Source organism: Paramormyrops kingsleyae, chromosome 12 (assembly GCF_048594095.1).
Source record: "Paramormyrops kingsleyae isolate MSU_618 chromosome 12, PKINGS_0.4, whole genome shotgun sequence".
Taxonomy (NCBI): domain Eukaryota; kingdom Metazoa; phylum Chordata; class Actinopteri; order Osteoglossiformes; family Mormyridae; genus Paramormyrops; species Paramormyrops kingsleyae.
This window is the reverse complement of record NC_132808.1, coordinates 9,658,216-9,684,869: the sequence shown is the minus strand read 5'-3', so window position 1 is coordinate 9,684,869 and position 26,654 is coordinate 9,658,216. Positions and strand designations below refer to the sequence as shown.

The window sequence follows — 26,654 nt, the reverse complement described above, 5'->3', positions numbered from 1 at the left end:
CTTCTGTCTTTTCCTCAACTGATTATTAATCTCTCTTTCTTATTTTTTTTAGTGTAAAGAGACCCTGGGATTGTGAAAGGCGCTATATAAATGTAACTATATGTATAAATGTAACTATAGATGTATTATTTATCATTATAATTTGTGGCAACACCACCGACTTACATAACATAAGGCTGTAGCTTATTTTCAGCTTCTTTTTTGTTTAATAAATATTACAACATTTATTGCAAAAATATCAAACATTGTGATGTGTTTTTTTTCCAATATCATGCAGCCCTAATGTAAAATAATCCTCATTTCTTATCTATTTAAAACCGCCCCCTTTCAGACAGCTGGGCACTGGAGCAGTTCAGGTTCAGCACCTGTCTAAAGGTAAACAGGCCGAGCTTCTCCCAGGACTTGGGCTGGGAAACTTCAGGTTACAGGTCCTTGTCTTACCCACCCTGCTAAGGACCGTCCCTCTTAGCTGGGTTACTGCATGGGGGAGTAAGCTGGGGATTCAGGGGGGAATCGAGCTCTGATTTAAAGGTATTTTAAAGCCTGAGGTGCTGAGAACAATAAAATCACCTAAAGTCTGTACAGTAATGAGATGAAAAATGAGCAGCATGTGCTAAAACACTGAAGTATGTTTGGCATCTTCAAAGATGCACCACAGTGTGTTTAATATTTTACCAGGAGCTGCTGCTTTATCCTGCTTTACTTTAATGATTCATATCCATTAATTAAACTTAAACTTACCTGTTAGGACACCAACCATAATGATGGGAAATGCAGCTCTTAGAGTGTCGAGGATAATATCCTGCTTTGAAACTGCAAAATGAAAACAAGTGAGAAATACAAATAAAATAAAGATAAAATAAAAATGGGATTTATGATTGTATGTTAAATTCAACCCATCATGCGTCACGCAGCTACACCAAATTATAGGACAAATATTTAACAATGTCAGACCATTAATGATCATTCATTCCTCAAGGACAAATTAAACTAAAATTCATCATATCTGATCATGAGCTGTTAGATGATCATTTTACACACATTAGCAGCAGAAGATCCTTATTCAAAGTAAAAGCCTCTGTGACCCACATTACAGTATAAGAGCTGGACAGTGCACCCTGATACCAACAGTAACTGGGATGCAGGAGAACCAGCAATCATATGGAAACACTTCAGGGAAAATGTACTGATGGATTTATTACAATGTATTAAAAAGTTTTAATGCATATTTCGTAAACTACAGAAATTTGGACTAATAGAAAAATTTTCATTCCTAAATTCTTCTGTTGCTGTGCAAATACATCTAGTGATGCTCCTGCTCACATCCTCAGTGATGTTCCTGGAATCACAGGGTGTTTTGGGTCTTTCAGCATCATACACCCTCCTCCAGGCGAACCGGCTGGGACTGATCACACCCCAGCTTGTGTCCAGGTGACTTACTGGCTCCTCTGCCCCCATGACTCCCCTCTCTTCAGCCACAGCCATCTTGAAGCTTTCTCTGTCGCTCCGATGGTGCTGCAGCTCTTCTCTTCCTCTCACCTTCAATGGCCAACCTACTGAAGGTTTTAGTTGAAAATCGGGCTGCAAAGCCCCTCCACAGGGAGACACCTTGTGCTCCATTCAGCTTGGTCTAGGACACCTGCTGAGGTTCTTGCAGCAGATCTTGGTTGCTCCCCAGCTCTGATGAAGATGATCACCGGTCTGGAGGGGCAGGAACATTTAGCCCATTCCACTCCTGAGCTGAAGGCTTTAGCAGTGACCTTCAGGACCTGGTCATGCCTCCAACAGCCCCACCTCTCACTCAGTGTCTTTGGGCAGCATCTCAGGATGAGCTCCAGGGATCCATGCATGGAACACAGAGGACAGGCTGGTGTCTCTACCTTGCCCCCCCCCCCCCACCCCATCTCTATTGGATTGGCTGGGGAGCATCATAAACAACCTGGATGAGGAATTTGATGCTGTGTGGCTCAGCTTTCCACAGCTCAGCCCAGGTCACCTTCCTCTCTACCGTATTTTCCCCGTTGCCTCATTCCCACCATCCAGCACAATCTCTCCTCTTCCACTGCTGCTCTCACTTCCTGCTGGACCAGGAAGTTTTCCTGCTTCCCTTGGGTGATTAAGGTGGGATGTGGAGAAGGATTCTAGTCCAGCTCAGCCTTGCATTACCACTCCTACCATTATCTTGTGACGCAGCCTTAAACTCGGCTTGCAAAACAGCTTCCTCTGCCCTTCACTTCCTGCCAGTCCTCACCATTATCCCAGCTCTGGCCACTTTCAGATCGCTTGACCCTCTGTACAGCGACACTTTCCCAGCTCTTGTAACCTTGAACTCCTCCTCCAAGGACTCGAGTGACAGTCACAGGTTGTTTTGATGACCATAGAGAGCAATGCTGCTCAGGCTCCGGAGGTGGCTGCTGACTTTCCGCTCCAAGGTTTCCACTGTCGAGATTCACACTTGGCAAACCAGGAGTGGCCACAGGAGTCTTGGAGGAATGACATGCTGGTACAGCCCTGCTTTAAATTACCCCAGTAGGTCAGTCCGGTCCACTGATCTCAGCCAGCCACCCAACTCAGTGCAGCCAACTTTATGACTGTTGTGTCCTTCAGGGTGCTGCCAAACATTTTGTCTCCTAACAGGCTTCCCTGTGATGGTTGGGATGTTAGTATCTCCGATACTGAACCGTCATCCACCTTCCTTCTCCTCAGCACCATGGACCTAGATTTGGCAGCTTGACCTCCATCTGCACCCCATCAGCTGTTCAGGCCCCTGAAGGATCCAGTGACATCCTGGGACTGACTCAGTGGTGACTGTTATGTCATCCATAAGTCCTCTGATGGGTGGCTGGCGTTGGGCAGTTTCTGTTTTAGACCCTCTGTACTCTGGTTCAGCAGGTTCTGTGAGCATGTTCATGGCAACAGAGAACAGGATCACAGAGATAATGCAGCCTGTGATGATCCTGATCTCAGCCTTATTCCAGCCTGATATAACAGCTCCTGAGGAGGTTCTCACCCTGACACTGCTGCTGTAATCCACAATGAGATCTCTGACTACTGGGGACATGATGTTCCATCAAAGGCAGCTGCACCAGCTTGTGTGGATTTGAGCCTTATGCATTTTCCAGGTCGAGCCACAGGACTGACAGATTGCCTTTGTTCTCCCAGCCTCCCTGATCAGCTGAGTCACCATTAGTGATGCTCAGATCGGCTCTGACTCCATCTGAATCTGCATGTACATATAAATCATCCACCCGCCACCCACCTGAATGATGTATCTGATTCAGAGACCGGCACCCGATCACACATTACCAGTATTTCTCAGTGCGATACATGTAAGTGTGATGATCTGATAACATGTTACACTGAATTAATAAACATAAACTTAAAGTAAAAGTTCTTCTTTTTTGGTAAAATAAAAATGTCAACAGGTCATCTTTACTCCCGTCAGACTATAATTCTGCATGTCCCTGCATCTTCCCAAATACAGACCATTAAGAATACTAATACCATGTTACATATGACAGTCCCAGCATTGACTCGTAATAGTAACTATTTCACTAAATCACTCCCACACATAACTTTTCTGCCCATCATTTTTATTTGTTTTTAATTCTCCTTATTTGATTTTCACTCACATCTTTTTTGCCTCCATTACTGCTTAAGACAAATGGACCCGCAATGAGAATCTAGTCTGCTGATTACATACCTGATGTAAAATTAATACTTAAAATACTGTCACATTTTAGAGAATGTAATGAATATTTTCCTCATTTCTGACATATATCACCCACGTGCAAACCTTCCACTAATAATCAGAATAGTAATTTTTATGAATCTGCCTGCCGCGGTGCCCCCCCCCCCCCCCCCCCCCCCGGATATAACTGTGATCTGTGCATCACTAGTCACCACGCCCATGTACTCCAGGTATCCGGCCATTCCTGACATGCCTGCTTTCTGGACTGATGTATCAGTTTAACTGAACTTCACAAGAAAGGTGCACAGCCATTTAGAAACAGCACTGAAAATGATCTTTACTTCAACCCTCAACAGAGAGATGAGGCAGAACTGGTCTATTCACCTCCAGTTCTCCTCCTTTGGGATCCAAAAGCAATCCTCTACTGGGAATACTGGTCCTTCTCTAGACAACTCAGAGGAGCTTCCACAGGCGCAGGAAGAGTTTAGGCCAATTCTTGTTCACTCTGCATGGTTTCCACTCAGGCTTGCTCATCCTCTCCTGACCACCTCAGGAACCTCTTTCAGCTGCAGATCCAAAGTGTCAAACTGCACAGCTGCCTCGGCCGGCTGTACCAGTGTGCTGCACTCTCTGAAGTCATGATCTATTGCTGGGTCGCTATACATCTACTACAGATACTGATCTATCTCCTTCTGTGAACATTCCAGCTTACTGCTATGCTTCTGCCCTAACAGTTCCTTCATAAACCTGAAGGGCTTGGTGATGAATGCAGTGCTTTCAGGCTCTTTCACGGCGTCGTCTCTGATGTCGCTCTGCCTGGCGGAGGACCCTGATCTTCTTGTGTAGGATGTACATCAGCTGAGCCAAGCCACTGTGCTCCTCTTCTTTTGCCTGTTTGTTTTGGGACCTGAGGGTTTTCATCTCCTGCCTGATACTATGGATCTTCACTGCTCTTTGGTTCTTTATATATGATCCTTTGGAAGCTCTCAGCTTCTCCTCTCCAAACCACTCTGACACAATGCTGAGAATGATCACTGTCACGGTCAAACTAATTATAAACACCAGTCTTTATTTTACAGTTTTTTTCCCCAACCTCCTTTAATATGAAGTGTAGGAAACAGGATAAGAAACATGGAAATATGTAAACATACCTGCAAATAACTTCCGATATGGAGCCAAAAGAAACAACAGCAGGATATACATCAGACTGATGACAGGACAAGTAACAGCCTCTTCTGTGGATCCTGGGAAACAGTTAACAGTAAGTTTTATTTATTCAGCAGAGTCAACCAGGGTCAGAAAATACTGGGAGCAATTGGGGGTTCAGATCCTTGCTGAGAGGCTCATATGAAAAATCACTCTTTTGAGTCTGAGATTTGAACCAGTGACCCTCCAAACGCAGGTGAAACATCCTAACCCACTGAGCCAAACCCCCAAAGGAATCCTGTCCTCTTACAGCATTTATGTGAGCAGCCATATAATTGTTCCCCAGTTCTGAATGCAGCACTAGGATCCCAGTTTTTCCTGTTTAAATTTCTTAGCTTCTCATAACTTCCTTCCTTCTACTCTCCTGAACTTTACATTAGATTTCATGTTACCTGTCACTTCATTACTGACTGCTAACATCTAAAATTCTATAATTAGTCACCAGGGGGCGCTGCCTCTGCTGTTGTAAACACATCTTTATTTCATCACAGTGTGTTTAATGATCTCCCTGTTCTTGCAGGGAATCCAGAAAAGCAGATTCTCATTTTGAGTGAATAAAATCAAACCTGCAGGATCCTACACAGACTCACAGTGTCAATAAAATAATCTTTTAGGAAATACATATCAAACTATAAATAGCTATGAGTTCATTTATGAAGGAAATGTATTTACCTTAAAAGTGAATCACCACAGTATAAATTACAAATACTAAGTATCAGCCTCAAATTACAGAGTCACTAATTTATATAATTAATCCCCAGCAGGTGGCTGTTTATGCTGCTGCTGTTTATTTCTTACTGCCTGCACAAGAAAAACAATAAAATCTGTCTCTTTGTAAAGCTTCTTTAAACCATATTCAATGGGCTCACCTTCAGTTACACCCCACAGGATGAATGCTGCGGAAACCATGATTGGTGGGACTGTGACATGTGACCAGTGACTCAGCAGAGCCTGTTTGCTTTTACCTACAGACAGAAAGTAGAATCAGATTTAACCACATGCTCTTTAACATTAGATGATGGTTCATGCAAAGTTTAATGATCTACAGCCATCCTCAGATAGTCATTCTGCTGCATGCTCACCTACAGACACCCAGTACAGACTGTCAGTCTCACCAGATGCAGCTCCTGCATTATTCTTAGTATAATTTCAATGAGGACATCAGCTTTGGTTCATTGTTTTAGTTTGCTGGGGTTTGCAGTAATAAAACTTTCTGAAATATTCACACATATGTGTTTGTTACCAGAGACACAGGATCAAAGTATGTTAGTTACATCACAGTTAAGCCCTGCAATGGACAGGCACCCTGTGTAGATACAGTCCTGCCTGATGCCCCATGTCTGCTGAGATGCCCTCTACAGGATAAGTGGCTGCAAACATGGATCCACTGATGTCATCAAAATTACTAGAAATGACAGAGCAGATGCTACACTTACCTCCCCTTATTAAATGCCTGACAGATAAAGCACCAGTAAGTAGGACTGCAGGTGTGACAGCAATGCAGAGCCCCAGAATCAGCCAATGCAGCGATGAATAACCTAAAATATTCAGAATTACATTCCATTAGTCATTTTCTAAAATAGGCTGTTTGTCATGCTGCAGCATAATCAACACGTCCACACCATTTAGTCTCACAAAGTGGAGCAGAAGTTTATGATTAAATCTTTGTCCATAAGTGTGTAAGTTCTAACTGTTCTCCAGCCTGAAAACTTACAGATTTAATATATAAGATTTTTCATATTCCCATATATGATTTGAATTAGGGCGGCACGATTTGGGGAAAATATCGAATCGCGATTTTTCTGACAGAAATTGCGATTAGGATTTGATTTGCGATTTAATTTTTTTATGTCAATATTCAGTGTGTAGTAATTTTAAAACATATGACGCAGCATGAGATACCATCAGTATTAACTGGTCTATATTCTAATGCAAGGATGAGAATTTAAAGATGTGATGTGTCAAGTTAAATAAAGTAATAATGAAAACAATTGCAGCAAAAAGAAAAATAGCGATCTTGCAGGTAACGCTTATTGCCCTCCCAATAACACTAGAACCGCCTTTTCCCACGCCAATGAACAAGCAAGAACTACTTCGGTGTATGCAGCCCTTTTGTTTGCGCTATTGTGTTGTTAGCTGCTGTTATTAACACTAATAACACTCAAAAAACCGTAAACGAGTGGCTGGTCTGTCCTGAAACTGTAAACCTGGAAATTTTTAAATGTAGTATGCATTTTATAAAATGTTGAATAAATAGAAGTCGTTTATTGGTAATTTCATGTAGGTCGAAGTTTTCGCTTTTTAACAACTGTATAGGCTACGGCCGGTTATTTTCTATACAAATAAATTCAGGTGAAACAAAAAATGTACGTACGTGTTCATGGTTGCAAACTCTTTCAGACTCTCACGCAAGAAATCTTACGGCAAATCTATATTCCATTCTGAACTTAAAATTAGCTGCATCAAAAACGTTAAGGCAGTTTGCAAACCCTACAGCAGGGGTTCTCAACCTTTTGCAAGCTGGTCCCCCCCAAAGCTGGCTCATTGCAGTTGGGGCCCCAGTGCCCCCCCACATCCCAAACACCACCTTGCATAGATAGATAGATAGATAGATGTCTTTATTGTCACTATACAAGTACAGCGAGATAGCGGAGGAAATCTATTCATAGTATCAATGTGCAGGTAACTTGATTTTGTATCCTTAATTTTTTGCCTTGTTAAAATCAAACTCATTACTTTTTTCCACTAACTATAGGTAATCATTACAGGACAGTACAATGCTGGTTACCACTGGTTGCCCTCAGATGGGGTCTATCAACATAGTCTCCCTCATTTATTGAAGGAGCTTTAATAGGAATGTAGGTGCCATCAATGCACCCAATTATGAATGAATGAATGAATGCCTTTTATTGTCACTATACATGTATTCCAAATTTCTATTTTAGGGTTTCCAAATGTAAGTCATATAGGGAAGTGTCATGGACCGAGATGGAAGGCACGAGGAACACAGACGAATTAGGAAAAAATCCTTTTTTTTTAATTCACAAAGAAAGCAATTTAACAAAGAATAGACTTGGGCCCAAAATAACAACCTAAACCAAACAAACTGACCTTCTCCTAACAAGACACCATGAGGGCTATATATACACTGGTTGGCCAAACCACAAGACACAAAAAGGGGAAACCCAACAACAAATACCACAGATACATCAATACAAAGTCAGCTAATGTTTTAAACAAACCAAACAAAATCAAGTTAACTTAAATTAATCCAAAAAAATGTACTTAAACAACAAAAAGAAACCAAATGTAAACTATTCCACCCCCACTGCAAACAGCTAGTTGGAGTTGTCCAATTTCCTGCATTTAGCCCAGCTTCCATGTTGGCCACCTCTTTGACTGGAGCAGCAAGGAATCCTCCCCTCACTCCACACACGGTAAATCAAAGAAAATAATTAAACTCAATATATACCTAACACATTATTCCAGTTAACTAAACGTGCGCGCCTCGTCTAGCAACTGGTTAAATGTGACAAATAAAGAAATACCTAAACAATTTAATAATTACTAATTTAGTGCACTTAAACTAAACAAACTCCAACACAGAATAACAAATGACCATAAATAATACAATTTAGCTGTGTGGCTGTGGGGCAGCCATCACACACACCCCCCCTTCAGGAACCTCGCTGCAACAGCGGGACAGGTAGTCGGCTGTGATGTTATCCCGGCCTGGAACATGGACAATTGTAAACCGAAACGGCTGCATGGCCAGATACCATCTCGTGATCCTCCCATTATTGTCCTTCATACGTTCCAGCCACTGAAGAGCCTTGTGGTCAGTCTCCAACATAAATTCTCTACCCAGCAGATAGTATTTAAAGGAATCCAAGGCCCATTTAATCGCCAAAGCCTCCTTCTCAATGGTGGAATAACGACACTCCCTGGGAAAAAGCTTACGGCTTATGAAAGCTACAGGATGTCGGTCCTCCGGAAGTCCCTGCAAAAGCACAGCTCCAAGTCCCCTTTCAGAAGCATCAGTCTGTACAATAAATGATTTATTAAAATCTGGACTGTGGAGCACTGGGTTTGTACTCAAGGCTCGCTGGAGATCCTGAAATGCTGCCATTGTCTCAGTAGTCCACTGCACCTGATTAGGAGATCTTGAACCCGTCATATCCGTCAGTAGAGCAGCCCTAGATGAAAAGTTGGGTATAAAACGATGGTAGAATCCAGCCATCCCCAAAAAGGATCTCAGTTGCTTCCTTGTCTGCGGCAAAGGACACGCCTCAATAGCATGCACCTTCTGAACCTGTGGCCTTATCATTCCATTACCTATAATGAACCCCAGATATTCCGTCTCCGTTTTAGCAAAAACACACTTAGCAGGGTTGACGGTCACACCTGCAGAATGCAGACACTCCAACACCCTCTGTAAGTGTGCCAAATGCTCTTGCCAGGTGTTGCTGAAAACGACAATGTCATCCAAATAAGCACAAGCGAAATCCGACAGCCCATCCAATACTTGATCCATCAATCTTTGGAAGGTAGCTGGGGCCCCATGTAGGCCAAAGGGAAGAACTGTAAACTGGTAAAGACCCCAGGGGGTCCTAAATGCTGTTAATTCCCGAGACCGTTGGGTCAAGGGCACTTGCCAATAACCTTTACAAAGATCAATTGTAGTCAAATACTTTGCCTTCCCTAAACGTTCAATCAAATCATCGATACGTGGAGTTGGATATGAATCGAACTTTGATACAGAGTTAAGATACCGGAAATCAATACAAAATCTAATGGTTCCATCCTTCTTGGGAACCAAGACCACTGGATTACACCACTCACTCTTTGAAGCTTCAATAATCCCCCTTGACCGCATGAAATCCACTTCTTCCTTCAAGGCTCCAAGAAGGCGTTCTGGTATCCTATAACTCATACGTTTTACAACCGCATCAGGTTTCAGGCAAATATCATGTTCCACCAAATGTGTACAACCTGGATACTCCTTAAATACATCTGGATTGAATAAGGTTTTCACCTGCCTTCGTTGCTCTTCTGCAAGATGGCTCAGATCCACTTCAGGGGCTAATGGTAGAGGCAAATACTGATCGACCTCTTCCTCTTCTTCCACACTCCTGATCAGCAACACCTTACTTCCTTGTTCAGGCCTTGGCACCCACTCTTTCAGAAGGTTCACATGAAGCACTCTGCTGGACCGATGGTGTCCCGGGGTGGCTACTTGATAAGTAGTAGGTCCCAACTTCCTCTGCACCTCAAAGGGACCTTGCCACTTTGCCAGCAGCTTGCTTTCACTAGTAGGCAGCATCACCAAAACCCTTTGACCCGGAGTAAAACTCCTCTGACGAGCTGATCTATCATACCAAAACCTCTGACGACCTTGAGCATCTGCCATATGTGCTTGAGTCAACTCACTCATATCTTTCAATTTCTCTCTCATCTGTACCACATATGAAATGACATTGACAGACCCAGTCCCTCCCTGGTCCCCTTCCCAAGTTTGTCTTAAGAGGGAAAGTGGCCCTCTGACCTCATGCCCATAAAGCAACTCGAAGGGAGAAAAACCTGTAGAGGCCTGCGGTACTTCCCTATATGCAAAAAGTAAGTAGGGGAGCCATTGGTCCCAATCTGAACCGGTGTCATTCACAAATCGCCGAAGCATCTGCTTAAGAGTTTGATTAAACCGTTCAGTCAACCCATCTGTCTGAGGGTGGTAAGGTGTAGTCCTTATACTTTTAATGCCAAGTAGCTTGTACACCTGTTGAAGCAGTGTGGACATAAAATTAGTTCCTTGGTCTGTTAAAATCTCTAATGGAAAACCAACCCTTAAAAATAGTTGCACCAAGGAAAATGCCACAACCTTTGCTTTAACAGATTTTAAGGGGAAAACTTCAGGATATTTCGTTGCATAATCTGTAACCACCAACATGTACCGATTACCCATCTTGCTTTTCTCCACTGGACCAACAACATCCATACCCAGCCGCTGAAATGGGGTAGTAATAATGGGCAGAGGCTGCAGTGGAACTTTAGAAGGGCCTTTAGCTGATGTCAACTGACACTGAGGGCAACTCTTACAGAATTTAGCCACATCAGACTGCAAGCCAGGCCAAAAAAAAATGCCGTTTAATGCGAGCTATCGTCTTATGTTTCCCAAGATGACCAGCCCAGGGGATGGAATGACCCAAGGTAAGTACAAGGTGCCGAGCCGTACTGGGAACCACCAACTGCACAACTGACCCCTGCCGTCGATACAACACACCTTTCTGCAGGAAGTACTCTTCATCCAGTCCACCAGCCTCAGTTCCTGTTTCCCACTCCCTTACCCCCACAAAGAAAGGAGCCAAACTTGGGTCATTTTGCTGCATTTCAACCATGTTAACTGGGATCTCATAGCCCAAAGGCATGTCAGGAGCTACACCAGCCGATGGATTTAAAACAGTATGGTGGAACTTCTCTTGCCTCCGCTGGCTCCGTGGCTTTCTAGACTTCCCAGGCCGTGTCTCCAAGTCAACACCAAAAAAAGGCAGCACACTGAGGGTTGATGAGGGCTCTTCCGTATGTTTAGCTTGGGCCCGGGTAACCACCATATTACAGTTCTGGACTGGAGATAACAGGTCCAAAAGGACAGGCATATCTCGTCCCAAGACCACTGAAAAAGGCAAACGATCGGCAACTCCAACCGTTAATAAATAGGCCTGACCACGGACCTCAATATAAACATCAGCTGTAGGGTAAAGCTTCTCATCCCCATGTATACAGCAAATGGGAAGGGTCTCCAGTGAACTAATGGCATTGGTGGGTACAAACTGTCTCTGAACCAGGGTCTGGTCACTACCAGAATCAATCAAAGCTTTAAGAGGTCTGCCATTTATTTTAACAGAAGTGGTTTGATAGGTACCAGGCATAGATTTTAATTCTGGACATGGCACCAGACACATTTGGGTGAGCTTAGCTTGATTCCGAGGGCACCTAGGCTTGGTATGACCATCTTGTCCACACAGATAACAAACAGGTATTTTACCTTGCTTTGTTGCCAACTGACTCTCCCTTATGAGGGGATTACTCACACCTGATGTATGATTTTGATGGTACTGGGCGGGCATTTGCCTGTGGGAGTCTCTTGCAGTCTTCCACGCTGCATAACTCCATGGTTCCCCCTTTCTGCGAGCAGCTACGAACACATCAGCCAGATTGGCCGCCTCAGCAGCAGAAACTGGATCATGTTCCTTAATCCACACCTGCAACTCTGGGGACAACATCCTGAGATACTGTTCCAGAATAAGTACTTCCCCAATATCATAAACTGTCTTACCATTGGGTTGCGTCCATTTATTATACAGCTCCTTCAACCTCACATACAACTCCTTAGGGGTTTCTCCACGTCTAACCTCTGAGGAACGAAACCTCTGCCTGTAAGTCTCAGGGTTAATGTCATATTTCCTTAAAATTGCCATTTTTACACAATCATACTCATTAGACTCGTCCAAGTCCATCTGAACATATGCACTTCTGGCCTTACCAGTTAACAGGGGGAGAAGGTGGAAGACCCAGTCTGGCCTGGGCCACCGACATGCTGCTGCAATTCTTTCAAAAGTTAACAAGAAATGCTCCACATTGTCATCCTCTGTTAGCTTTTCCAGTTTAGGGTCACTAAAGGAGCGAGACTGCCCTACAAAGGTACGGGCTCGCTCACGGCCTGGTGCGAGCATACCTGGGGCTTGTAGAGATGGATAAGGTACCTCAGAAACCTCCCGTGACTCTGGTCCTGTCACCAATAGCTCCGGAACAGAAGTACGAGCCTGCACCTCCAGCTGCAAAAGCTGAAATTGGTGTTGTAAAGCTTTAAAACGCTGCTCCTGTCGTGCTGCTTCTTCACTCATCCGTGCTTCTCGTGCCTCTTGCTGCCCCATGAATGCCCGAAAAATTACTGGCAGCTCTGCTAAAGACTGTTCTCTAGGGTTTTCCCTGTCGGTACCTATAGGTCCTCCACAAGCTCCAGCCTCTTCGACCTCAGTCCCATCAGTCTGCACCTCTGGCCCAGCCTGTATCTCTGTCCCAGCCCGGGTCACTTTTGATCCTTTACCTCCACGAAGCATCATTCAAAACTATATATTAAAAAAAATAATGAAAAAACTGTGTCCTCTACCTAATGATCCCACCGCTGCCACCATCTGTCATGGACCGAGATGGAAGGCACGAGGAACACAGACGAATTAGGAAAAAATCCTTTTTTTTAATTCACAAAGAAAGCAATTTAACAAAGAATAGACTTGGGCCCAAAATAACAACCTAAACCAAACAAACTGACCTTCTCCTAACAAGACACCATGAGGGCTATATATACACTGGTTGGCCAAACCACAAGACACAAAAAGGGGAAACCCAACAACAAATACCACAGATACATCAATACAAAGTCAGCTAATGTTTTAAACAAACCAAACAAAATCAAGTTAACTTAAATTAATCCAAAAAAATGTACTTAAACAACAAAAAGAAACCAAATGTAAACTATTCCACCCCCACTGCAAACAGCTAGTTGGAGTTGTCCAATTTCCTGCATTTAGCCCAGCTTCCATGTTGGACACCTCTTTGACTGGAGCAGCAAGGAATCCTCCCCTCACTCCACACACGGTAAATCAAAGAAAATAATTAAACTCAATATATACCTAACACATTATTCCAGTTAACTAAACGTGCGCGCCTCGTCTAGCAACTGGTTAAATGTGACAAATAAAGAAATACCTAAACAATTTAATAATTACTAATTTAGTGCACTTAAACTAAACAAACTCCAACACAGAATAACAAATGACCATAAATAATACAATTTAGCTGTGTGGCTGTGGGGCAGCCATCACAGGAAGTATCAAGTGTGTGTGTGTGCAGGATGAATACATGTAGGCTATAGATATAAATAGTATGACTATATATTAAATATGCATCATAGATTTTACTACAAAGGACAAACCTACCACTCTGTGGAATTCCTCTTTAATAACACGCAGAGCTTTATGGACAGGGAACTGTATAAACGTGTGTAAGAAGCGTTAAGTACCAGACATACTGTGCGAACGGCTCTACACACAGTTGCCTTTCCTATATGCTCTGCGACGCCCATATTGTACAAAAAATGCCCTGACGCAAAAAACCGAAGTGCTATGCACAGAATGTTTTCTGTGCTAAGCGCAGACCCGCGGTTTGGGTTTGTGACATTTGCAATATGCGGTTTCAAGAGATGTTAAGTAAATGAACGATTCTTTTGAAAACCGATAACGCTTTCTCAAATAATCATTAGGAAATGAAAAGACATCAATACGCGGTCTTATAACTCTCTCCCGGCGAAAAAAACCTTGTATAATTTGTGCCTCCACGTCCACAGGATCGTCATCAAAAGGGCACGCCATGCTCAGTAACCTTCTGCAACAAACTGACCCTGGAACATAACCTGCTCAGTAGCAGGTTATCTTCAGAGAGTAAGCTGCTATGGTTACGTACATACCCAGAAAGTTAACCTCCGTTTTTGGAACCGAAAGTTGAGGTTATCCACTAACTTACCCTTAAACTTACCCGGGTATGTCACATAACCTGCTTTCTGGAATACCCCCCTGAGCCTGCTTTGCCTTGCAAAGATCCTCAATTCTTGGCTCAATGTTTGATAAACATAGCCTCAAATCATCCTCGATTTGTGCACGATTGCGGTATTTAGTTTTGAGTGCAGTCATTTTTGAGAATCCTGCCTCACACAAATATGTCGACGCGAAAGGAAGGAGAATCTTAAAGGCGACGTCACAGAGTTCAGGATATTCCTGCATCAATGCTGCCCAGAATGACGAAAGAGGGCAGGAGCTAAAGAGTTCCTTCAGTCTACTGTCACTCTTGAGCTCAATAAGCTGTTCCTGCATATCAATTGATAGCTCGTTTGCTGTGCACACAAACGGATCTCGAACCCACGCAAAAGAGCGATAATCCTCTTTAAAGTACGTCGCAAATTGTTTTCACCACAAAAGTCTCCAAAAACACCAGTAAAAGTCACTGGATTTGTCGCTTTTGACAAAAAAAAAAAAAAGTCGTCAGGAGGATGATTTGTTTGTGCTATAATCAGTGCTTGAAGTGGGAGAAAAGGTGGCGGTACTCACTTTGCATTGGCAAATCATTACATTTTGACAGTGAAAAACAAAACTTGGAGATATTGCTCTTACAACAATTTATTGTTGTTTATTTATTAACATAAATGTATTTAAACATGTTTGTGTGTGCGTGGCTGCGTGCGTGCGTGTATTTCACAAAAACTAAAGGAAAGCTTTAACTGTAGCCTATATTCTGACTAGTTTATTCGTTTATATATATATATATATATATATATATTAGGGCTGTCAAAATAAACGGGTTAACGTGGATTAATCCATCATCATGATTAATCTGATTAAAATTTTTAACGCAAATAACCCATCTGCAGCGCAGAATGATTCAAAATCACTAAAATGTCTCTGTCAACCCATTTCGGGTAATTTTAGTGCGTTCCATTTCCCCTCGGAACTTGTATTCCGAGTCGGATTCCGGAGTTTTGAAGCCGGAAGTGACTACCCAGCAAACATTGGTCCGACGGCGACGTTGTGTCCCCGGCCAAAAACAGTCGAGGTAAGACGGCATAAATCGGTAAAAATATGTGACACAGAACATTGCCTAAAAATGCATTCAGATACATTTGTACATGTCTACAGTTGTCTGGGGTTGCATGTATAGCTGTCACTTTGAGTTTTAGCTAAGTGCATTTTTATAGTGACTGCATGTGTGAGCGAAGGTCCACTCATTACACGTGCATTTACAGTCCATCATGATCCTTTATTAAATCCACTGTGAACTTGAGCACGAAACATGCAAATGCGATTGTGCTTACACCTTGGTTAATACTGCAATAAAAAGTAAGTGCCCCGAGTAGTTTTTAAGAGGTTGTGAAAAGACGGCCACTGACGTCCTTTACACGTCTATTCAAGCAAGACTCATTGTGGGGGAAAAGGATATATTTTTTAAATGAAATGCACAATAATGTTTATTTACATATTGTTTTATGACAAATTATTCACAAAGTGTTCTGTGATTGTGAAGCCACTGCATTTGGCATTATGCGCCCCGTGTTTTCGAATATTAAAAAATTATTTTATTATTTTTATGGAATTTATGCATTTACATATGAACAGGTATATATCTGGTTACCATTTAAAGTCCGAATTGGTTGTGGATTGTCAAATAAAAAAAAAGTTTACTCGCTTTACTCTGCGTGCGTTTTATTTCCCCATGTGGATACATAAAGTTTTTTAATTTGAATTTGGAAACAGTTGGCAGTCTCGCGATATACCGCGATATTCCAGATTATCTTGAGAGAGAGAGAGAGGGAGAGGAAAAGTTAACGCATTTTCACGAGTCTTATTTACTGACAAGAAGAGAGGAGGGTGAAAGTTAATATGTCTATATAAAAAAACTACTGTTGGGTAAGTCCATTTTGTATTGTTTTATAAATTTTACGTTTGACACGAAGGAACTAAAATGTAGTTTGAGTTTGGCTAAAATTAACTAGCAGGCTAAAAGTTAGTAGTGTTAACTTTAGGCTGCTCCTAAAAACAAACTCTGTTAGCATGAGTTCGCAGGTATAAAGCCCCATGCGGTCTCTACACTTAAGTTGAGCTATTTTATGCAGTTGAGCAAACTTCTTGCTGGAAAACTGATAGCAAAATGACCAAGTCCCCAAAATGTTAAGTTTTCTGGATTTTGTTTCACTGCCTTAAAAAATAATTACAAATGAGCAGAGCAGTTTCATGCTACTGCAGGAACATGGTGTAATAGATATGGGGTTCCCAACCCTGGTCCTCAAGGACACCTGGCCTAATTGTTTTCTAATTATCCCTGCCCTACCCACTGCTGGTTACCTGGATCAGGTGTGTTCAGTCAATCAGAAGCTGGAAGATATTTCAGATAAGATTGGAGTGGGGGAGGGCAAATCAGTAGTGCGTTTGGTAGGGCAAGAAGTGCTGTTGTAACTGCTTAAATTGACTTTAAAGCGAGATGTTTAGTGAAAGATCTTTTAAATAAAGTAAAAAAAAATTAATTTGTTAAAACCCAAGCAAATGGTAAATATTGTAGTAGCTATGAAATTCAGTTGATAATAGCATACCTAGGGATGCACCGATACCACTTTTTTGGAAAACGAGTACGAGTACGAGTACTTGCATTTCAGTACTCGCCGATACCGAGTACTGAATAAAAACATGATTTAAATTTACAGGTAACAGCTTTAGTCATATAATTTAACAAAAAAAACAAGGGACTAGTTTGGAATTAAGAACATTTATTTAAAATGAAAAGCATGTTGTATGCAACATATTACAGAATAAATAATTTAAACAGTGACAGTGCAACTCAAGTATTTTTTTCAGTTTGTTGTAAACTCTGCCGCTTTGGACAACACAAGGGGCATTAATAAACATCTTTGCTCTTTAGTGCACAATATTTGAATAAACTAACAACATCCACCAACATAGAACTGTGGCAGTCAGTGCAACTGAGGTAGGTATTAACATCAAGTCTAAGACGACTCACTTAATGGAGCCTATTTGGAAAAAGTGAGTGGCAGGTTTTTTTTTTAAGAAAAGTAGCTTTTCTGCATTATCAGCAGTCAGCCTGTTTCTGTTTTCATCTATAATGTGTGACACTGAGCTAAAAAGCCTTTCACTTTCCACACTGCTACATGGGGCTGAGAGGTATTTCTGGGCCATTTTAGCCAAAGTGGGGAACCTGATTTTGTTGACACCCCAGTACTTCAGAGGACTGTCTTCACGGCAGACTTGGGAGCCCTGCGTCATTCATGGCTTTAATCATGTTTTTGGCATTGTCACGAAGCACAACATATACTGGTGTTTTAGGTATACCCCATGTCTGGAGCATTTCCTCAAACACATGCGCTATAGCCTGGCTGGTGTGCGAGCCGCGGAATTGTTTCGCATGTAATATGGCTCGTTGCGGCGTGAAACTCTCGTCTATCCACTGGGAGGTTAGGCTAATTAGCGACACGGGGCTAACACTGCTTGTCCAAATATCCGTGGTGAAACTAAACGCAGAGGAGGCTTGCAGTAGGCTGTGGATATGTTTTTTCACGGAGTCGTGTAGTTTAGGCAGCTCCGTGTCAGTCATGTAGCGGCGGCTTGGGATATCATATCTGGGCTCCAGAACATGGAGGAGACGCAGGAATCCCACATTTTCTACCTCCGAGAGTGGTTGGTCACTCAATGCAATGTACTCGATAATTGCCTGTGTTATTTTCACAGCACGTGGATTGCCTCTGGACATTTTCTCTCGTCTTGCAAGAGTTTGCTGCAGCGTGGGTTGTGTTGGTTTAGAAGTGTGGGTAAACTCTTTGTACTCGTTGTCGTGTTGGGATTTTAGGTGCTTGATTAAATTACTTGTGTTAAATGCGCTACCTTTTGAGCCTCCTCTGGACAATTTCGCTGAGCACAATTTGCAGTCCGCCTTTGTTTTGTCGTCTTCATTCACTTTGAAATAGTTCCACACGGCTGACATGTCTCGCCTCGCCTTCTCCCCGCTCTGAGCTGCAGCCGGGGCCTGGGGGCGGGCACTCGGCGCCTGTGATTAACCCCTTACACGCCGCTCAAACATAGACATTTCTCAGACCGTGGTATCGGTCCCCGGTATCGGGGGACTTTTAACGAGTACGAGTACTTTAGAAAATGTGGTATCGAGGCCGATACCAGATATCGGTATCGGTGCATCCCTAAGCATACCAGTATGTTTTAATGATCCAGTAAGTTTTACTGTTCAATGTAGCCTTTTGAGATTTTTCAAAAAGTAAATTACCTGAAAGAGACTGTGAAATGTTGAGCAAAATGTAGGAAGAGCTCAAGAATAACATGGGCTGGCGTTTGTAAATGAATTTTAACATGGATGTTTTCAGTAACTACTTTAAAATAATTTTGTAATTTTAGATTTGCTAAACATGTCCTCTGAGTACCAGAGGAAGTGGAGACGACGAAGGGCAAAGGTTGATTCCTTAGTGGAATATGATAGCAGCTCTGATTCTGAGGGGTCAGTGGAGCCAGCCTTGGTGGGAGAGTGCAGTCCCCTCACGGAGGGATCAACACACGACGAAATACATCCTATGGTGGCCTGTAGTTCTTCTGTTAGCACAGCAGTGGTGTCAATTAGACATGAAGATGAATACAATTATGATACTGATTCTACTGAAACTGAGTCTGAGCAGTTGGATGAGGCTTCACGTTCAATTGTTGAAACACCATCTCTTCACAAGGACTTGGCTAGTTGGGCTACTGCTACAAACCAGACCCACAAGGCATTAAATGAGCTTCTGGATGTGCTCAGACGTCATGGCCATAGACTTCCCAAAGACGCTAGAACTCTTCTTGAAACTCCACAAGGGGAAGGGGACATGCTATTTTTTCATTCACCTACAGTAGCACACATTTAATGCAGAACATCTTTTATTAACCAAAGATTATTCAACATAAAAATGTTGTGTAATGCATGTTGATTACTTTTTTCTGTTTCGTTAATGAAACTGATAATGTTGTTCCAAGATGTATTTTTAATGTCGTTGTAGGATCATAAAGACAATTTTGCCCTTTTGTATTTTTTTTTTAATTTTTTTTATTCAATTCCCTCAGATGCAGTAAAAAGATGGAGCGCAAATGCAACAGACTCCGAGATTGAGGCAGCAATGGCTGAACACCTAAAACATGCTCCAGGAAGAGCTGGGGTGGGGGATATAGTAAATGAGCCCGTTGACAGAAATAATTCATGTGTGTGTTCATGTTCTTGTTCTTTTCGTTCTTGTTTAACTAATGTTTAATTGTTACTATTTACAGTTCTACTATATATTTAGCCTTTGTTTAAAAATGTTGTATACTTTTATATTTGTATGTGTGTACGTATGTGTATTAGGATGAATTCGCGGACGATTACGTCACCCACGTGACATGGAATTAACTTTACTATAATATTCTGGAAAGTTGTAATTGTGGATTAATTCCGATCGCATGTGGACTGATCGTCCTGAAATTCAGATCAATCGTCCATGATTCACCCTGAATGTTACTAAATTGCACGAACATGTTATTTACCGATCCCCTGTAAAACCTAATTTTGCCATAAATAACTTGGGCTCATAAAAGAAGCCAGGATGCTCATCTGGGCCATTAGATCGGCATGCAGGATGCTTATCTTGGTTTCAGGAGATCGGGGGGCGGGGTCGGTATACAGCGTCCTATATTGCCTTTAGGGGGGGAACAGGGAGGCATTGCGCAAGGACGCCTATTGTAGTATGTTATCGCAAGCAGCATCACTCGGACAAAAGGGGGAATTGGAGCACCATATATTGCCTGGGGGGAAGGGGTGAGCCTGGCCAGCTTACCCCCTGCCCACACGCAACTCTAAATTTAGTATAAAGGAAGGGGGAGATCCCAGTACTGACCGGAGTTCAGCCGTGGGATAGAACGCGCATCGCCCGGCACTTTCTCGGGACTCACGTGTTGGTCTCCTGCCAGGACTGAAAGGGCTCCCCAGTCCATGTGTGAAGGTGGGTGATGATGGCACGTCCGAGTGTAAATAGCTTTGCAACTGCTTCTGCTTTCCATTGATTGTTGCGAGTAAATTATCGCCGCTTGTGATAATATTTCGTAACTTTTTATGTTTCCTTGCTTCTTGTATGTATTATTGCTTCTTTTCTATATATATTCATACCTTTGCACCTAATACTATTAGCTATAAGATATATATTATTTGATATCCGTTGTAGTACGAGTTATTTTGCATTGCCTTCAATATGATAGCTCAGTATTGGTGTTAATGTGAGATCATTTTGTATTACTTATTAAAGTGTATTTGAGTGAACCTAAGCGTGCCTGTTTGTTCCTTCGAGAGCCCTATATCCCTCTCTCATCCATTTTAAGACATTTTGGCGTAGTCGGCAGGATCTGAGGGGAAAAAGATATAGGACTAAGGAACAAACATGTTTAGAAGAAAGATAGCAGCGCCCGAGCCTGAAGTGCTCCCTGAGTGGGATGAGACGCAGTTTGCTGCGTTAGCCCAGGAGATAAGGAAGGGTGGAGGGCCTGTTGATTCCTGGACTGCTGCGTTGAGAAAAGCCGAGCCTGAGCAGGTATTGTCGTGCCTTAGAAAGGTTCCGGTTGTAAAGGATCCCGTGCGTGCTCTACAGAGACGCCTATGGATCGTGTTGGCTGCATACAGAATGCAGTATGAGCGCGCAGACCAGACTGAAAGGGAAAAAGAGGGACAAATGAGAGAGTTAACTGAGGCATTAGGTCGGATGACCCTGGCACAGGGTCAGGTGGATATTTTACATCAACGCCTGCAACAAGTAACGGGGGTTGCAGAGCGGGCTGCGATGCAAGTGGCAAAAGCCAATGCCAGGAAAAAACGGACACCATGTCCGCGAAAAATAAGAGCATTTGATGCTACTGCAACAGCAGCTAGTTGGGATCCCGAGCGATGGGATGGCAATATCTGGGACTCAGATGATGAGGATACTGATATTTACAACCCAGATAAAGTCGCGGGTCCTGATCGGGGATCTCTTATGGATCCCCCTCCGTTAACAACTTCTGCACTCCCTATTTCACGGAGAAGGGAAGTGCAAGATCCTTCTGGCCGGAGACCACGGCAGTCTGAGCTACTTGTGGAGGATTTCACACAGAAGGAGATTAGCGATATACGGGAGCGGATGAAGCAGCGACCAGGAGAGCCATTAGATAAATGGTTGGTCAGGCTGTATGATCAGGGTGCGGCACAGATATCCATAGATCATATGGATTGTCACCATTTTTGTGATTTAAGCACCGACGCTGTAGTGCGGTCTCAATGTCGGGAGCACAGGCAGCCACCAATAGATGGGAGAGGCAGTGACACTACTCTCCTAGCCCTTATGGGCAACGGGGTGAACCAGCGATACCCCGATGAAAGCAGCTGGCCGGAAAAACCGGGCCAGTGGCAAACATTGTCAGAAGCGATCGCTAGAATGCGAGAGCTGACTATGAGGGTTAGGGTGTGTATACCAGGCATGTGGATGTGCTGGATGATTTATCTTTAACAATACTAACCCGGAATGCTCTTATTAAAACAGCACCCACTCCGTACAAAGCAGCAGTGATGTCATTGTTGTTGAATATGGTAGGGGAGAGAATAGGAAATATGGCGTTCAGGTTGAGAGAATTGGGAGATCTTGGGGAGTGGGATAAGCCTAACCATGATGGTGATTACACCTGGGACCCAGGAGTGGGATGAACAATTTAAAATTTGGAGGTATGGTGACAGCGCGACCGGTATTGGTGGGGAAGGTGAAGATGCAACCTTTCCCCAGCCCATACCTCTCACAAACAAGGTAGTGAGATTGAAGCAGCACCGGATTGGTGGAGCGTAAGAAGCATGGGTTTTAAAATGGAAATAGTATGTAAATGACAAGGGCTATGAGTAAGTGGCGGATGTTGTAGAGAAAGGGGAAGAGATTGTGATATTGACGGTGTTGGTGGAGTCCCCTATATCGTGGGGGGTGAAGAACAGAAACAGCATGTGTGGTGTACGGATGGGGCGGCTAAGTATGTCGATGGTAAGGGAAAGTTGAAAGCTGCGGCATGTAATCTATGTACGCAGCAGATGTTGTAAATGACAGGTGAAGGTAAAAGCAGCCAATGGGCTGATTTGTGAGTAATGGTTTTGGAAGCAGGAAGGGATGAGTGATTGCTATGTTTATACTGATTCCTGGTCAGTAGTGAATGGTATGGCTGTTCGGATGCCTGCGTGGAAAAATCTGAATTAGAGAATTAGGACCAAGGAGGTTTGGGGTAAGGAATTATAGGAGCGAATCCAAAAACAAGTAAAAAGAATAAAAACACAGGTATGTGGGTTCAGCAACAACAAGACAACCCACCGAAGCCTGCAGAAGTGATAGCTGTGGGACGAAACAACACTGTGGCTGTTATGGAGCCAAGCGCCGAAGGTGGCGACATGTCCCAGCTAATGAATGTTATCTAGGAGGAAACTAATGTGCATGTGAGTTCTTTCCTTATGTGTGTACAGGATGACGCGATGGTTCTGGTGATGGGCGTGGCCGACGCTGCTGACGACCTTCGGCTATGCTGCAGTCCCAGGGACCGAGTTGGAGCAGACTTCTACTTTCAGGATCGGATGGAAAGACAGCGCGACGGAGCGGCAGCAAGACATCTGCACCTGACCAGCAAACCAATCATGCTTCGTCGTTGAACTGACTCCTGTGAACCGGAACGAGATGTACGTCTGTAGAGGATGCCACAATGGGAAAGAACATTACCATCCTTGCGTCTGCCGGAGTGCCCCTCAAGTGGGTGTAGGAGTGTGACCTAACTCAGTGGAGGAATCGGACTGAATGCACTGTGACTATGTGAAACACCAAAATTCAACTAAATAATGTTCATCAAGTGTTAATCACATTTAATTCTAATGGGAGATATTCTGGAATATTGATTCCAGTATGTGATTACATCTGAAGCCTGAAATAACTCAGTGTAACGAGGCTTTGTGTACTGGCCAATGGGAAATGTATAGTGTAACTACTCCCCAAACTTTATGTAGGTTCCATGTACTGCCTGTAATAGCTGGAGGGGCATATTGGACTTTAAAAGGAAGGGAGAATGACTAGATACAATACCTATACTAACAAAACGTATGATATACGAGATAGAGGATATATATGCACTATGAATTTATGTATCTATACCCGCAGGTTATATGATCACATTTCTGCACGAGTTATACATTGGTGAATCATGGCCGAGGGACCGAATGTATTAGGATGAATTCGCGGACGATTACGTCACCCACGTGACATGGAATTAACTACTATAATATTCTGGAAAGTTGTAATTGTGGATTAATTCCGATCGTGTGTGGACTGATCGTCCTGAAATTCAGATCAATCGTCTATGATTCACCCTGAATGTTACTAAATTGCACGAACATGTTATTTACCGATCCCCTGTAAAACCTAATTTTGCCATAAATAACTTGGGCTCATAAAGAGAAGCCAGGATGCTCATCTGGGCCATTAGATCGGCATGCAGGATGCTTATCTTGGTTTCGGGAGATGGGGGGGGGGGGGTCGGTATACAGCGTCCTATATTGCCTTTAGGGGGGAACAGGGAGGCATTGCGCAAGGACGCCTATTGTAGTATGTTATCGCAAGCAGCATCACTCGGACAAAAGGGGGAATTGGAGCACCATATATTGCCTGGGGGGAAGGGGTGAGCCTGGCCAGCTTACCCCCTGCCCACACGCAACTCTAAATTTAGTATAAAGGAAGGGGGAGATCCCAGTACTGACCGGAGTTCAGCCGTGGGATAGAACGCGCATCGCCCGGCACTTTCTCGGGACTCACGTGTTGGTCTCCTGCCAGGACTGAAAGGGCTCCCCAGTCCATGTGTGAAGGTGGGTGATGATGGCACGTCCGAGTGTAAATAGCTTTGCAACTGCTTCTGCTTTCCATTGATTGTTGCGAGTAAATTATCGCCGCTTGTGATAATATTTCGTAACTTTTTATGTTTCCTTGCTTCTTGTATGTATTATTGCTTCTTTTCTATATATATTCATACCTTTGCACCTAATACTATTAGCTATAAGATATATATTATTTGATATCCGTTGTAGTACGAGTTATTTTGCATTGCCTTCAATATGATAGCTCAGTATTGGTGTTAATGTGAGATCATTTTGTATTACTTATTAAAGTGTATTTGAGTGAACCTAAGCGTGCCTGTTTGTTCCTTCGAGAGCCCTATATCCCTCTCTCATCCATTTTAAGACATTTTGGCGTAGTCGGCAGGATCTGAGGGGAAAAAGATATAGGACTAAGGAACAAACATGTTTAGAAGAAAGATAGCAGCGCCCGAGCCTGAAGTGCTCCCTGAGTGGGATGAGACGCAGTTTGCTGCGTTAGCCCAGGAGATAAGGAAGGGTGGAGGGCCTGTTGATTCCTGGACTGCTGCGTTGAGAAAAGCCGAGCCTGAGCAGGTATTGTCGTGCCTTAGAAAGGTTCCGGTTGTAAAGGATCCCGTGCGTGCTCTACAGAGACGCCTATGGATCGTGTTGGCTGCATACAGAATGCAGTATGAGCGCGCAGACCAGACTGAAAGGGAAAAAGAGGGACAAATGAGAGAGTTAACTGAGGCATTAGGTCGGATGACCCTGGCACAGGGTCAGGTGGATATTTTACATCAACGCCTGCAACAAGTAACGGGGGTTGCAGAGCGGGCTGCGATGCAAGTGGCAAAAGCCAATGCCAGGAAAAAACGGACACCATGTCCGCGAAAAATAAGAGCATTTGATGCTACTGCAACAGCAGCTAGTTGGGATCCCGAGCGATGGGATGGCAATATCTGGGACTCAGATGATGAGGATACTGATATTTACAACCCAGATAAAGTCGCGGGTCCTGATCGGGGATCTCTTATGGATCCCCCTCCGTTAACAACTTCTGCACTCCCTATTTCACGGAGAAGGGAAGTGCAAGATCCTTCTGGCCGGAGACCACGGCAGTCTGAGCTACTTGTGGAGGATTTCACACAGAAGGAGATTAGCGATATACGGGAGCGGATGAAGCAGCGACCAGGAGAGCCATTAGATAAATGGTTGGTCAGGCTGTATGATCAGGGTGCGGCACAGATATCCATAGATCATATGGATTGTCACCATTTTTGTGATTTAAGCACCGACGCTGTAGTGCGGTCTCAATGTCGGGAGCACAGGCAGCCACCAATAGATGGGAGAGGCAGTAACACTACTCTCCTAGCCCTTATGGGCAACGGGGTGAACCAGCGATACCCCGATGAAAGCAGCTGGCCGGAAAAACCGGGCCAGTGGCAAACATTGTCAGAAGCGATCGCTAGAATGCGAGAGCTGACTATGAGGGTTAGGGTGTGTATACCAGGCATGTGGATGTGCTGGATGATTTATCTTTAACAATACTAACCCGGAATGCTCTTATTAAAACAGCACCCACTCCGTACAAAGCAGCAGTGATGTCATTGTTGTTGAATATGGTAGGGGAGAGAATAGGAAATATGGCGTTCAGGTTGAGAGAATTGGGAGATCTTGGGGAGTGGGATAAGCCTAACCATGATGGTGATTACACCTGGGACCCAGGAGTGGGATGAACAATTTAAAATTTGGAGGTATGGTGACAGCGCGACCGGTATTGGTGGGGAAGGTGAAGATGCAACCTTTCCCCAGCCCATACCTCTCACAAACAAGGTAGTGAGATTGAAGCAGCACCGGATTGGTGGAGCGTAAGAAGCATGGGTTTTAAAATGGAAATAGTATGTAAATGACAAGGGCTATGAGTAAGTGGCGGATGTTGTAGAGAAAGGGGAAGAGATTGTGATATTGACGGTGTTGGTGGAGTCCCCTATATCGTGGGGGGTGAAGAACAGAAACAGCATGTGTGGTGTACGGATGGGGCGGCTAAGTATGTCGATGGTAAGGGAAAGTTGAAAGCTGCGGCATGTAATCTATGTACGCAGCAGATGTTGTAAATGACAGGTGAAGGTAAAAGCAGCCAATGGGCTGATTTGTGAGTAATGGTTTTGGAAGCAGGAAGGGATGAGTGATTGCTATGTTTATACTGATTCCTGGTCAGTAGTGAATGGTATGGCTGTTCGGATGCCTG

The 26,654-nt window shown here is 43.5% G+C and overlaps 1 protein-coding gene and 1 long non-coding RNA gene across 6 annotated transcripts in view; one reads left to right on the top strand and one right to left on the bottom strand.

Annotated features, from left to right (window-relative positions):
- Positions 1-26,654, bottom strand: part of LOC111841540 (uncharacterized) — a 178,217-nt gene that overhangs the window by 143,202 nt on the left and 8,361 nt on the right. For all 4 annotated transcript variants that reach the window (XR_011994028.1, XM_072718644.1, XM_072718643.1 and 1 more), the window contains exons 4-7: positions 6,334-6,435; positions 5,767-5,862; positions 4,843-4,935; positions 742-813 (exon numbers count right to left, since the gene is read on the bottom strand). Coding sequence is in view for 3 of the 4 variants with exons in the window: in XM_072718644.1 (XP_072574745.1) it covers positions 742-813; positions 4,843-4,935; positions 5,767-5,862; positions 6,334-6,435 (363 nt within the window). In the remaining variant the exon portion in view is untranslated. The remainder of the gene's footprint in view (positions 1-741; positions 814-4,842; positions 4,936-5,766; positions 5,863-6,333; positions 6,436-26,654) is intronic.
- On the top strand, positions 15,301-24,732 carry LOC140593616 (uncharacterized). Of its 2 annotated transcripts, none has more exons than XR_011994031.1 (2): positions 15,301-15,556; positions 19,609-24,732. It is a non-coding gene; the product is annotated as an uncharacterized lncRNA (long non-coding RNA). The 2 variants fall into 2 exon arrangements; XR_011994030.1 differs by lacking the exon at positions 15,301-15,556 and adding an exon at positions 16,144-16,407.